A 13,752-nucleotide genomic window follows, 5' to 3' on the forward strand; every position below is an offset into this window, starting at 1 on the left:
TCATTCTTAAAGAATATCACTTAGCTGGAATTCATCTTTTTATTTCATATTCAGTTTCTAAAAAAATTTAAAAGTGCACATATACTTGGCATTCCTCTTAGCTAAGGGTTATAATACAAGCCTGAAAAAAATCTTAGTTTTGTTCATACTTCAGTCTGGAAATTTCCTCCATTTTGCCGACTTCTGTGTAATGTGTGAGGGAGGAAAGGAGGTGATGCTCTGGAGTAAATAAGTCAGAATACATCCTTGAGAACTTAGATCACTCCAACACCTACAGCTTAAATGTTTGTTTCTAAGCCACTGAGAGTTTTACCTTAATAATGTGGACAACAAATGGCTAAGAACATAACTTTTAAAAGCTTTTATAAAGGCCGGTAGGTATCTTCCGCAAACCTACAAAGGTTCTTGAACCTACCATTATATACAAAACTGGAAAGTTGTTGAGTTCATCAGAAATTAAATGGTCTTTGTTTCATGCACCATGATTTAAGGTATATTTGTTTGTATATCTGGTCAAATGTGATAATCAGAAAAGAGATTTTTAAAAGAAACTCCAAAGTTAATAGGCGAACACTAAACAGTGATCTAAATAATGGTATTGGAGAACTTGTTTCCTGCTATTTGAAAGAAATTATTACTTCATTGCTAGTTTATATTTCTAATTTATCTTCTATAGTCATAGGCTCTGCTGTGCTTTTGTACCTGAATTTCTAAATATAGACTTTAGTTTACTGTGTGCTTGCATATTTATTTTCAACTTTGTCTTTAAAATTGCTTGAGGAAAAATGGTTGTAATTTCTGCTACAGAAGAGCCACCTGGTACATTTTCCCTCATCAAGTTTGTTTTAAACTCTGAAGTATAATTTGATTCAGGAGAGGCTTTTGCAAGGACAGCAGAGAACTGTACAAATGAGCAGCTAGTCATAGAGGCTCTTGTTGAAATGAACTTGCCATTTGATGGTATATGTACAGCTGTACACTTGAGTCTTTTCCAGTTTATTTTCATAGACTAGCAGTTTGACCTGCGAAGCAGTACTGGTTCACTTCAAGCAGCGAAGGTTGACATAGTCACCTGGAGACACCTGTTATTCAGTTTCTCTTTTGAGTGGGTATTTGGCACACTGAGGATAAATTTGTGTGACCCACTTGAATGCCTGATCTAATAATGTTGACATCATGAATCCTGTACTTAGTGAAATGTCAGATGAAGGTAACTGGTGATTGAATAAAATTTTGTTTGTATTGAAGGAATGGGAAAGAATACATAAATCTGTTAATAAAGCACCATGATCTGCAAAAGACAAAATGTTTCATAAAGATCTGAGGAAATAAAGGAATTTAAAGGAAAAACAGGGCAGTCTTAAAATTTTTAGTTACATGGCAGAAAGTACTGTAGCCTGTTTTTAATGTTTGATACTAATGCACAAACATGACAAAACGTCTCTGTGTGTTTTGATACTAATACAATGAAATACAAATGTCTCTTAGATGACTGTGTTGAAGACTAAAAATTCAGATTTCTAGGTGTGACCCCAACTTTCTGAGTCTCTGCAGCGTGGGGCCTGGGACTGCAGTTGAACAGCCTCTACATGGGATCCCTGTGCTCTCTACAATTTGGGACCTGATCTAGAAGTAGGGAGCACTTCATTCTGTCCTAAGTAACTGTGGAACCAACTTAGACCCCTCCCTGGACAGAAGAGACTCAGAGAGTTGGGAACCAGTTAGAGGAAGGTAGAAAATTGATTACTGGGTATCTACTTATGGCCCGGTGCTGGCCATACATTCTCAGATTTAATCAGTATGGGAGAAGTAGCTCTTATTTACAAATATGAAACAGGCTTTCAGTGTTGGTTGAAATTTCCCATTATCACTTTTGAATTCATGTAAGTCACCATTTCTCTAGCTTATGTCCAGAAACAGAAATGGGGCTACTCAGTAACTAGTCCTTCACTCTGCTGTTGGCATTCAGTGCTGACTATAGACACTTGATTTACCAGGCTAACTTGAGTTCCCTAGGAGTCTTATAATCCTATTTATTTTGGCAGCTAATTACATTTTGTCACAGAAGTGAATTTAGTGTAATTATAAACCGTTCAAAGTAAAGAATTTTGTTAGTAGAACCTTTTTTCACAGAAGTAAAACTTGACTCTAGTGTCTATGTAAGGATGTCTCTCCTTGCTATATGGTTGATTTTGAATATTTTAAATTTTATTCATAGGAAGAGCTGAATAAGAATGCAATTATGGAAAAAGGCAGAAAGGTCCAAGGGCTAAAACTAATCGAACAGGATTTGGTCTAAGGGAAAATAAAGTCTGTGTACTGCAGGTTTTGCCGTGAATATGGATTTCTAAAAAAAATTAATCTTGTCAGGGGCGCCTGCGTGCCTCAGTTGGTTGAGCGTTGACTCTGGACTTTGGCTTAGGTCATGATCCCGTGGTCATGGGATTGAGCCCAACGTCAGGCTCCTTGCAGAGCGTGGAGCCTGCTGAAGATTCTCTCTCTGCCCGTCTCCTGCTCTCTCAAAGTTATTTAAAAAAATTAATCTTGTCAAGTCAGAGTAAGCTACAAATATATTTTTGTAACTGTAACTGCCTCTGGTTTTCTATGCCTGGATCCGAACACCTAAATTTTGCTGATGTACTGACGAGGCTTTTTTAAAATTAATGGCCGCTGAACTCTGCCAAACTTTCTTACAGACCTTCCTGTATGTTCATTTTCTTCCTCCTCAAAATAACCATTTCGCACCTTGTCTTTCCAGCCCTTCTGCAGTACTTCCCACCGGTTCTACTGCCCTCTGTAAAAAAGAGGCAACCTGACAGCACCTCACCTCTCACACTACCCCCTCCATCAACCTGCCTACATCTGTTCCCATGTGGACCAGGACTATGATCTCTGCTCAGATCCACTCACTCCACTTTCACTTCCTGGAGGATATTAATCCTGCAGCTTTTCCATCTCTCCTCCATCTCTCTCCTGGGTCATATCCATCAGCATGTTCTGGTATTTGGTTTCTTGAAAGAAAATTATGCCTCATCTTACAACTTCCATTTTCCTGCTTCCTTTTGCAGCAGCATTTGTTGGAAAACTTCATATAGTCCCTGCCTCTTACTCCTTTCCTATTCCCTCAACCCACTCTGGTTGCCTTCCTTTCTCAATGCACCAGTCACTCTTGTTAGGGCCAACCAGTGATTTCCTTTTTTGCCAAATCCATGGCCACTTAAAATCTGTATCTTAGTTAACCGCTCCATGGCACTCGGTATTATTAACCTTGCCCTCTGTCCTTGGCAGACTTCTTTGTGCCATTCCAGGCACAGCCAGCCAGTACTATAAATCTGTATCTCTGGGCAACCTCATTTAGAGTTGTAGCTTTAAATACCATAGATACTCAAATGACCCCAGAGTATTTATCTCTGGTCCTGACTTCTCACAGTTCCAACTGCCATTTGCCTGTTTGACATCTCAGATATCTAGTAGGTATCTCAAAATACAATAGAACTACTAAGGCAACCATATAATATAAAATCAAAACTAGGACACTTGAGAATAAAAGATAAAGCTTACCATTGATAATTATGTCAGGACAAGAACCAAACTAAACTCTTTCCAATGGTTTCCCATCACTCTTAGTGAGATCCTGTTCCTTAGATGGCATTGCGATGCTCTTCTTATCTGGCACTCAATCCTGGCGGGGCTATTACTGGCTGCCATTCTTTTTCTTGAACCTTCCTGTGTAGGTCACCTAACCTTCGGGTAGGTGACTTAACCCTTTCTCTGCCTGCATCGCATCTATAGAACAGTAAATAGTGGTACTCAACTTTAAGGATTCTAAAGCACAGCATGCCTGGCTCTTAGTAGATGCTGCATAGAAATGTCTTTCACTATCCTAAGGAACCAAACAGATTTGGATGGTAAGGGTTACTTGCATTTGCTGAATGAATTAAAAACATGGCCTGTATTTTTTATAGGTTTTTCATTACTTAAGGCCATGCACACATAGCACATAGATGTTTGAATGTCAGAGTCAACTGTTTGGTTATCTATTTGTTACAGAGTTCAAGCTCCACAGATGAACGTGAGGCAGTCTTTATCTGGGTAATGTATATCTCGGAACAAGAGTTAGAAAGAGAAACTTGGAATACTAACTAAAATCGGTACCAACTGTCACACACTTTCCCTTTCAAAGAGCCAGACCTGGATTTTCAGAGTTTTCTAAAAAGTTGCTTACTTCGAATGTATATAAGTTAGATCATTTCACATTTAAGGAATTTTACAATTTTCATAAAAATCCCTAAATTTGTTGTTAGTACTCCTTTGGCATGTCAGATAAGAGCATGACTTTTCTTATGCCAACTCCTAAGCAATCCTTTTTCTGTTCATAGGTTTGAACAGAAGTCAGATCATAGTACATCTGGGCCCTGTCGCTTGGCAGGCAGGCTGCTCTAAGCTTATTTCCTCGTCTGTAAAACGGGGAAAGTAATGCATGTAAGAGTTCTCTGAGATGGTCAGTTTTAAGCTCACCACACGAATAAGCTCTATTCTTTTTGGATGAGAAATACTTTGTTCTCAAAGGCACTTGCTTATCCCAACCAAGAGATGAAATCAGCTTGCTCTTAAAAAAATGTATTAGAAGTTTGCTTATTGTTTCACTTAACACTAATCTATAGAATTCAGACCACATTAGAGCGATGTTTCAGAGCTGGTGGTGAGGAAGAAGACGGAGTCTGTGTTCCAGATGAAATGTGCTATTTAAATAAAAATATATCCATACTTTGAATTAAGGGAGTGTACTTTGTCAGTATCTTAGAAATGATTCACTCGCAAAGTATCACTCTGATGTGCCATTTACTTACTAGTATAGGAGTTTTTGAAATAGCTCAAAGTCAAAATTACCAACTTTATTTAAAATAAATGCAGTTTATATCTTAAAATATAGCAAATGAGTCAGAGATTATCTACTCAGATGTAACTTAAGACAACTCAGAAGCTAAGCAGTTTCTTAAAATTACTAGTGCCTACAAACTGACTCCAGTCCCTGCTACTCAGCTTCACTCTGCAATGCTAGAAAGCAGCAGTCTGCAAGTTACTCTTCAATGTTTAATGGTGCCACAGGGTTAAACAATGGCCTTCCTTTTTTGGCCTGAATTTTGCCGAAGTTAGCCTCAAATTCTTTTTTTGTTCCACTTAGATTTACCAGATGTCCATCCTTTATTCTATAGCCTAGGGAATTCAGTTTCTTTATCCTGTACTGTACTATCTGCGGTGTTAATTCAAGAACCATTGGCGTCTCTTTTATCTGAGCTATGGAAATTCCTTCTTTCAATAATCCCTGAATTCTCTCTTCCAAAACTGGAACAGAATAATATAAAATGGCAGGACATTTCAAAACTAATTGCTTCAGGTCATGATCTGTGCACTTAAAAACATTTTTAGAGAAGGAAATGCTGTTCTGTATACTTCTGGGGCAAAGGTGAAAAAGAAATCCTTTGAGTTTGGAGAGAAGCTGGAGAATATCAAAGTTTGTGAAACCTTGCTCCTGGAGAAATTCTAGTGTTTCCTTTATAGCTGCAGAAGAATTCAGCAAAATAAATGGGTTTTGGCTTAATAATTTCAGTAACCAAACTTTCACGTTGGCCTCGGAGCCACCTAAATTTAGGTAACTCTCTTGGAGAATACTTATCATTTGCTTATTTTTCTCAATAGGATTATGAAAAATATTAGATGCAGTTGTCAAAAACCTGCTAATGACCACATTTTTGAGTCCCAACTCTTGAAAGAACTGAATGTTCAGCTTCTGAGTTTCCTGGTCTGTAACAGTAAAGAAAGATTCTGGAAACTGTTCTATTAACTTGACTAACTCTTGCTCGTTTTTGCAGACCAACTGCCAGAGTTCTCTCTGGGTGTTAACAGCCGTTGGACTGCAGACAATTGCTTCTGGGCAGCGTTCCAAAATACTGGCTACAGCGGCTTCATTAGCACCTAGTTGTTGTAAAACATTTGCAATTTCTTCAACATAGGTTTCATCCTCAAAAAGTACCCATCCTTTTAGTCTGCGAATTTTCCCGATGTCGACTGAAAATTTATAGAGCTTTTCCACTGTTCTTTTATTTTCTTTGTTTGACTGATGATCATTTGTATAGGTGAAGCACGCTAGAAAGGGTCTGTATTTTGGAGCCGATAGCATCTTTCTGAAAGAACACAGCCTGCAGGGCTGGGATCTTATCAGCAACTTCCACAACATGCCTGCAACCATTGGCTAATTGCCACCGTCCTGGGACTCAGAAGGTACTTATTGCACCTGTAAGAAAGAAAATGCAGGTTTTAACACAATGGAGCACAAATTTGGGCTGTCAGCAGTAAGCACAGAAATAACATGGATGTAAATTAGACAGGAAAACTGCATTTTGCCAAAGTTGGCTTCAAACTTTTTGTGGAATATTACATATATCCTCTTAAATGTATAAAGTAACTAACATACCTCATCACAACTTAGACATCTTCTACACTATAAACATTGTGTGAGCTTTGCCACAACCTTGTGAAGTAGTTTCCATTTTACAGATCAGTAGTAAGGCCACAAACAGTTCAAGGATTCAAAGACCTCAAATGTCATTCTGATACAAATTCCCTTTTCTACAACTCGTTATGTTTTTCTTTAGGAGACACATTTTACTAATACACACACACAGCTTTTGTTTTTTTTTTTTTTTAACATTTTACATTTTCAAGTTTATGTTTAGCTGAAGCAAATACTTATGGGGGGGAGTCATCTCTAATTTTATATTTTAGAGTAAATACTTTTGCTAAATAATTATTACCCAAAGTCATTTTATTGAAAATAATAAGTGTAAGCTTGTTTCATCAGAATTATGTGAAAATCCTTTTCATAAACCTAAAATTAAAGAAAATCTTAGCTAGGCAAAATGAGATACGCTGTGACTGCCCCAGTGGAGCAGTGGGCAATCACACTAAGTGGAACGGGGTCCATACTTGCACAATAGTCTAACCAGCTGCCCCCACTTGACAGCTTTACGTACCTAGAGATGGCTACACTGTGCTTCCTGCATTATCGACTTCCGTGCTATTTTCTTGTTATTCTCTGGTAATTAAAACATGCCTAGTTTACTGTTTGAACTTTCAGCACGTGAGAGTGGTTAAGTGTCACATCCCTGGCATAAAAGCATGTAGTGCTGAACTATTTAGCTAGTTAACAGCCTTCCTTATTATTTGTAGGTTTGAAGGAAAGTTGAAAAAAGCCATAATCCAATCCCGGATAGTTGTGAAAACTATTTAATAATGCCATTGCCACATATGCAAGGACTTTTCACTTTCAAGCCTGTCCCAACTAATGCAAATAAATCACTATTCTCTAAGGAAAAATAACAAGTAACAATGTTCTCATTTTGGTTTACCATTTGTAATAATAGCTCATTGTTAGTGTCCATGGTGTCTAAAATAACTGTAGGCGTAGTTTCTGTTTTACTTCGAGTGGTTCAACCAGTTTTTTTTTCTTTTTAATGTAATTCCTAATACTAGTTTCCTTTAGATGATTCCTAAAGAGCCAAGATATAAATATTAGGCTATTTTATAAAATTCCTAAGAGGACCGTGGATTTTAACAGGAAGGAAGAGGGAGATACTGCATAATGATGGGCACATGGAGCCCCACACCCCACAATCTCGGGCCTCACATCTGTACCACATGCTGGAAGGAGCATGGACTCCGTGGCCAAGATGCCCATGTTCAGTCCTGGTTCTCATTTATGGGGTCATCTTGGGAAAGTTACTTAGCCTCAGATTAAGTATGTAAACAAGTAGTGACTAGAACAGTGTCTCACAGTAAATGTTCAATACTACTACAATATAGTAAATGTACTACTACTCCTCAGGATCATCTGTAAAATGGAGACAACTTTAACTTGACATAAACTTTACAGGAATACCGTGAAGGTTCAAATGCATGTCCAGGACTATGCACAAAGCCTGGTACATAGGAAGTACTCAATAAATAGTAGCCATTACCAGGAAATGTCTGAAGCTAAAATTCTTGTAGTAATAGGAGTTTAAATTGTATTTTAGACAGAAGTACATTATTTACAAAGAGTAAGTGAAAACTGTGAAAACTATTTTAAATGCTTCGGTCGTCCCAAGTGACAGTTTATAAAAGCAATACGTTCTCACTTCAGAGGATCCGCCCCACTCTGAAAAGAATAAGGAAGTGGAAAAAGTCACAACTCTACCACCTATAGACAACTGTTCATATCTGACATACATGTCTGTTTTTTTTTTTTTCTGATTCTTGCACCCTTTATTATAATTTTGAACTACATACAAGCAAGGTTACCTGGTATATGAGAATTAGGGTGTAAGCTCAGCCTCCAATTTGAAATTGTGAAGACTCAGAATTTTTCTTGAAAATGTCTTAAACCGGCACCACATTAAATACCAACATAATGTCTTCTAGGTAAGTCCAGTCCGGCAAGGGGTTCCCCAAGCACTGGAGCAGATCCCAGTGTTTGGCTAGCACCAGATGAAATAGTTGGCTTAGTGTGGGGGTCACATTACACAAAATGACAGACTAAACACTAGCACCACATTGACCACAGCAAGATGCTCCTGCCCAATGAGGCTGAGGGTAAAGCAGGCCGTCTCACATTTCCTGCTTACTCCAGGGTGAACTATCATGTGCTCAGGTGGGTTGTCTCATAATTAAAGCTGCCTGTCTTGCTCTTTCTTTCTCTCTGATGAGCAAACACAGTTGACGAAGAAAAGTGAAAAGCACAAATGTTGTGAATCCTCTGTAATTAACACACATTTATATATACACAGTTTATTCTTTTTTTTTTATCCACTCTAAGTATCTAAACTTGGCATCAAAAGCACTCTAAACATTTAAAATGAGCACATGACATATGGGATAGATATAATTTTGTGATTCATTCCCTAACATCAAGTATGCTATTATTTTCTTTTAGAATGAATTCCTAGGAATGGAATTATTGAAGAGGAGCTATGTGAACATTTGAAAAGCTAGGTTGTTACTTTATAATCCAGAACAAATGTCAGATAACCTTGTCACAAGCAGTATGACTGATTTTCTCATTAGTTTTAATTCTATTTTGTAAAAAATGAACACAACACTAATTTAACTTTGTTTTCTTTATTAATGAGGCAGAGCTTAATGAATTATTTTGACCATCTATTTCCTTTAGTGAATTAGCTATTCCTGCCTTAAAAAAAATTTTTTTTAATGTTTGTTTCTTTTTGAGAGAGAGAGAGAGAGAGAGAGAGAGAGACAGAATCTGAAACAGGCTCCAGGCTCTGAGCTGTCAGCACACAGCCGGACATGGGGCTTGAACTGGGGAACTGAGAAATCATGACCTAAGCCGAAGTTGGACCCTTAACTGACTGACTCACCCAGGTGCCCCTATTCCGGCCTTTTTAAATAGCAATCTTTCTGCTTTTTAAAAATTGACTTATATAAACTCTTCATATATTAAAAAAATAATCCTCTTGTTTTTGGAAAGATTTTCTCCAGTTCACTTTTAGTTGTTGAAGGTACATTCCAGCATACCAAAATGGTTACTTTTTTTTTATTGTGCTAAGATATAAATTTTTCTCATTTAACCTTTTAAAAAAATTTATTTACTTATTTGTTCAGAGAGAAAGTCAGAGTGTGCGCAAGCAGGGAAGGAGCAAAGGGAGAGAGAGAGAGAATCCACAGGCTTGATGCTCAGCATGGAGCTCAATGCAGGGCTCGATCCCATGACCCTGGAATCATTACCTGAACCAAAATCAAGAGTCGGACACTCAACTGACAGAGTCACCCAGGCACCCCCCATTCTTACCATTTTTAAGTATACAATTCAGTGGCATGAAGTAAATCCACAATGTTGTACAACCACTACCATGATTTCCAGAGCTTTCTCATCACCCCAAACACAAACTCTATTCCCATAAAACAGTAATTCCCCACTCCTTCCTCCTCTCAGCCCCCTTGTAACTTCTATTCTACTTTTGGTCTCTAGGAATTTGCCTATCCTTGGTACTTCATATTAGTGGAGTCTTACAATATTTGTCCCATTGCATCTGGCTTGTGTCACTTAGCATAATGTCTTCAAGGTTCATACATAATATAGCTTGTGTCAGAACAAAGTGGTTAATTTTAAGTGGTCGAAGGGTCATGGAAGTTTCCCTTGATGATTCCTACTGCTTTATGCACTACATGATGACAAAAATTCACCCATATGTCCTTCTATATTTTTGTTTGATTTAAAAAAGACAGCTCCTTTAATTCACTTGAAATTTCTGTTATGAGTGGCAAGTCTAAACAGATTATCAACAGTTTGGCTATCTCCAAGCACTGTTTTTGAGCAGTCCTTTCTTTCCCCATGATTTGTGAGGCCTCCTTTACTATACATTAAATGTAGCTTTGGGGCGCCTGGGTGGCTCAGTTGGTTAAGCATCCAACTCTTGCTTTTGGCTCAAATCATGATCTCACAGTTTAGGAGATCGAGTCCCAAGTTGGGCTCTGCACTGACAGTGTGGAGCCTGCTTGGGACCCTCTCTCTTCCTCTCTCTGTCCCTCCCCAGTTCATGCTCTCTCTCTCCCCAAATAAATAAGCATTAAAAAAAAAAAATGCAGCTTTTCATTCTACCTAGCTTCCATCCTCAATTCCCTATTATTTTGCAATTCCCTGAATAAGCCAGGAGGCTAATTTCTTTGCTGCATACTTGGCCCCCTCTGCCAGACCATTCTAAAACAATCTCTGGGGCAACTCACTCTTGCACATCCCCCACCAAGGATGTCAAATCTCCTCAGCTTGGACCTCTAGCTCCCCTCAACCCCTATTCTACTCTCAACCAATGCTCTTGCCTCTAATCTGTGCAAAGAAAGGAGAGCAACTCATCACACCAAACTTAAATCTTCTGGTATCTCCCCTCTGCTACAAGTATACCCTTCAGTATCCAGGGTAATCCCTGCTCCTGTACTGATCCCAACCTGTCTGGCCTGAGACATCCAGACCCTTTCTTCCTTGTAAAATCACTCTTTCAGTTGTCCTCCTCTCTGGGGCTCCCACCCTTCAATTCAAAGTCTCTTCTCACTGCCACTCCACCTAAAACCCTATTTTCTCTTACTCTCAGTTAATTCTCACAGATCTTTTTCTCTCCATTTCCTCCCCTCCTCCCTACATAGATCCCAATAAAGACAATTTCCATGTGATTAGAGCCAATGAGCACTTTTAGTTCCTCTCTCTTTTGACCTCTGCAGCTTTCAGCACAGTTGACCACTTTCTCCACGAAATATTCTCTCACCTGATTTCCAGGACTCCCCATCCTCCCAGTTCTCCCCCTTCCTTCCTCCACTCTGACTTCCCTTTATCTGTCTCCTTTGCAGGCCCATCTTCAAGACTTGATTTAGACCCTCTCCCCTTCTTACCTTACAGTTTCTCCTTAGAAATCCTATTTTCATCCAGGGCTTCAGTTAATCACTTGAGCTTCTCTCCAACTTTTCAAAATGTGATCTTGTCATGTCCCTGCAATAAACTTTTCAGTGGCACTTTAGGATAAAGACATAAAACAAAATAAAAATGCCTTATACCATGGCCTAAAAGGCCTCTCTGTCTGGTCTCTGTCACCACCCGAATCTGTGCCTGCACCTTCCCCCCCCCCCCCCCCCCCCCCCAAAAAAAAAAAAAAAAAAATCCACCAGTTCTTTTCAGTCTCTGGTGCTCTACACATTCACACCACAGGGTCTTTGAAGACTGAGGGCTGTTCCCCATGCCCAAAGTACCCCTGTCTAACCCCTAGGTCTGTCACTTTCTTAGACCTCCTTGACTTTCATAAACAGATGAAGACTCCTGCCCCCATTACAGGCTCTCACAGCACCAAGGACTGCTCCTTGGTGCCACTTGTCACTGTTGCAGCTGTTCATGTGTTGTTTCTGTCACCCTCCATGAGGGCAGAGACTGGTCATCACCATGTTCCAATGAATTGCTTCCCTACACTTCACTAGACTGGCATTTGCTGACTCTAAGAGGCTGGGCAGGTGGACCTTTGTGTGTGCTCTTCCACAGCACCCTGCTCTTGACCCTAACTCCTCTAAGTTCTTCACCCATTCAACCAGTTTTTTTCTTTTTCTCTTCTTTTTTTTTAAGCTCATGCTGTGTTGTTAGACATTACACTAGACACTAGCTCTTCTGCTAAAATGTTTCTTCATACCTTGGGATCACAAACAGCACTGGAGAACCTGGTGAGAGCCACACACTCTCTGCAAGCACTGGGAGGGCAAGGTCTGTGTGCCATTCTGCTCTGTCTCTCGCACCCAGCAAAGAACTTGGTCCACAGGGGAACAAAATCAGTATTTGTTAACTGAAACTAAATGAACAAACCAAGTTGGTGAGGCATCCTAATGTGGTGGGTAAAACTGTGATCTGTATGGGCTTAACTCCTGGTCATTAGTTGTGCTGTGACTTAAGGAAGTCATGTCACCTTTCTGTGCCTCAGTGGGGAGTGTCAGGAAAACGGGGACCCTACATCCTGGGTGACTGTGAAGACTAAATTGGGCTAATACCATAAACTACTTACAGAGTATTCAGAAAATTTATTATCACAACAACCCATTTTAATTTTTTTTTTAATGTTTATTTTTGAGAGACAGAGACAGACAGAGAGACAGAGCATGAGTGGGGCAGGGGTAGACAGAGAGGGAGACACAGAATGCGAAGCAGGCTCCAGGCTCCGAGCTGTCAGCACAGAGCCCGATGCAGGACTCGAACTCATGAACTATGAGATCATGACCTGAGCCAAAGTCGGACGCTCAACCGACTGAGCCACCCAGGCGCCCCAACAACCCATTTTAAAGATGAAGAAACAGATGCAGGTAAAGTAACTTGCCCAGGGTTGCTCAGCTAACAAAGGGCAGGCCTTGGATTTAAACCCAACAACTTGGTTCTAGGGTACAGCTCTTTCCCTGTGCCCTACACAGTAATAATGCTCTTAGCAAATGTGTGTTAAGTCACAATGTGGGCTATTCTGAAGCATTTCTGAGGAGTGAAATGCACAATTTTCATCCTTAACAGTCCTCTCTACAACACCAGTAATTTCAATTAAGTTCTACCTTTATAACATGTATGATCTGCTGACAGTTTCAAATTAACCCCAGTGTTTATAGGTAAAAACGAGGACCGAAGGAAAAGACTCTCGGGCAATAATCCACAGCCACACACCCATCTCGTGGGGCCCGCGCGTTTCCAGAGAAATTTCTGACCTACGGCGCCGAGGCATCCGCCCCCGCCAGGCAGACGGAGTTGGGCGACTGAACAGGAGACTGGTTTCGCCATGCGCGGCCCAAGGTCCCCAGCCCCTGGCCCCCGCCAGTCGGCCCCTGCGATGCTGGTGGTGCTCACCCCCAGGGGCGGAGAAGGGGTTGGGACTCACCTGTCCGCTCCGTCGAAGACACAGTCGGTCCCGGGTCTCTGGCTCCGTCCTTCCTCCCTCCCCCCGCGAAGGTTTCCCTTGGTGGGCTGTCTTCCCCAGGCCTGGGAACAGGATCAAGGTCCCGAGACCAGGGTCCCAAGAAGCCGGCGAATTTCCCTCAGGAGTACCACCCAGGCCACCAGCCCCTCTACCCACAGCCAATCACGAAGCAGGAGACCTGAGAGCCCCCACCCACCCGGTCCCCGGTCACACACTCCAGCCAACAAACCACCCCCGACAAAGAGATCCCTTGGTGGGCTGTCTTCCCCAGGCCTGG

At 40.5% G+C, this 13,752-nt stretch overlaps 1 protein-coding gene across 4 annotated transcripts; it reads right to left on the reverse strand.

Annotated features, from left to right (window-relative positions):
* Nucleotides 1-4,640: 4,640 nt before the first annotated feature.
* On the reverse strand, nucleotides 4,641-13,652 carry MTERF2 (mitochondrial transcription termination factor 2). Of its 4 annotated transcripts, none has more exons than XM_049626238.1 (3): nucleotides 13,437-13,652; nucleotides 11,437-11,533; nucleotides 4,641-6,295 (listed from the first exon to the last, which is right to left on the reverse strand). In XM_049626238.1, the coding sequence occupies exon 3, from the start codon at nucleotides 6,248-6,250 to the stop codon at nucleotides 5,081-5,083; it is 1,170 nt and encodes a 389-aa protein (XP_049482195.1). In that variant the 5' UTR covers nucleotides 6,251-6,295; nucleotides 11,437-11,533; nucleotides 13,437-13,652; the 3' UTR covers nucleotides 4,641-5,080. The 4 variants fall into 4 exon arrangements, with proteins under 4 accessions (XP_049482195.1, XP_049482194.1, XP_049482193.1 ...); XM_049626237.1 differs by having other exon boundaries at nucleotides 11,437-11,543; XM_049626236.1 differs by having other exon boundaries at nucleotides 11,437-11,556.
* Between the last annotated feature and the right edge of the window lie 100 nt (nucleotides 13,653-13,752).

This window comes from Panthera uncia, chromosome B4 (genome assembly GCF_023721935.1).
Source record: "Panthera uncia isolate 11264 chromosome B4, Puncia_PCG_1.0, whole genome shotgun sequence".
Classification (NCBI taxonomy): domain Eukaryota; kingdom Metazoa; phylum Chordata; class Mammalia; order Carnivora; family Felidae; genus Panthera; species Panthera uncia.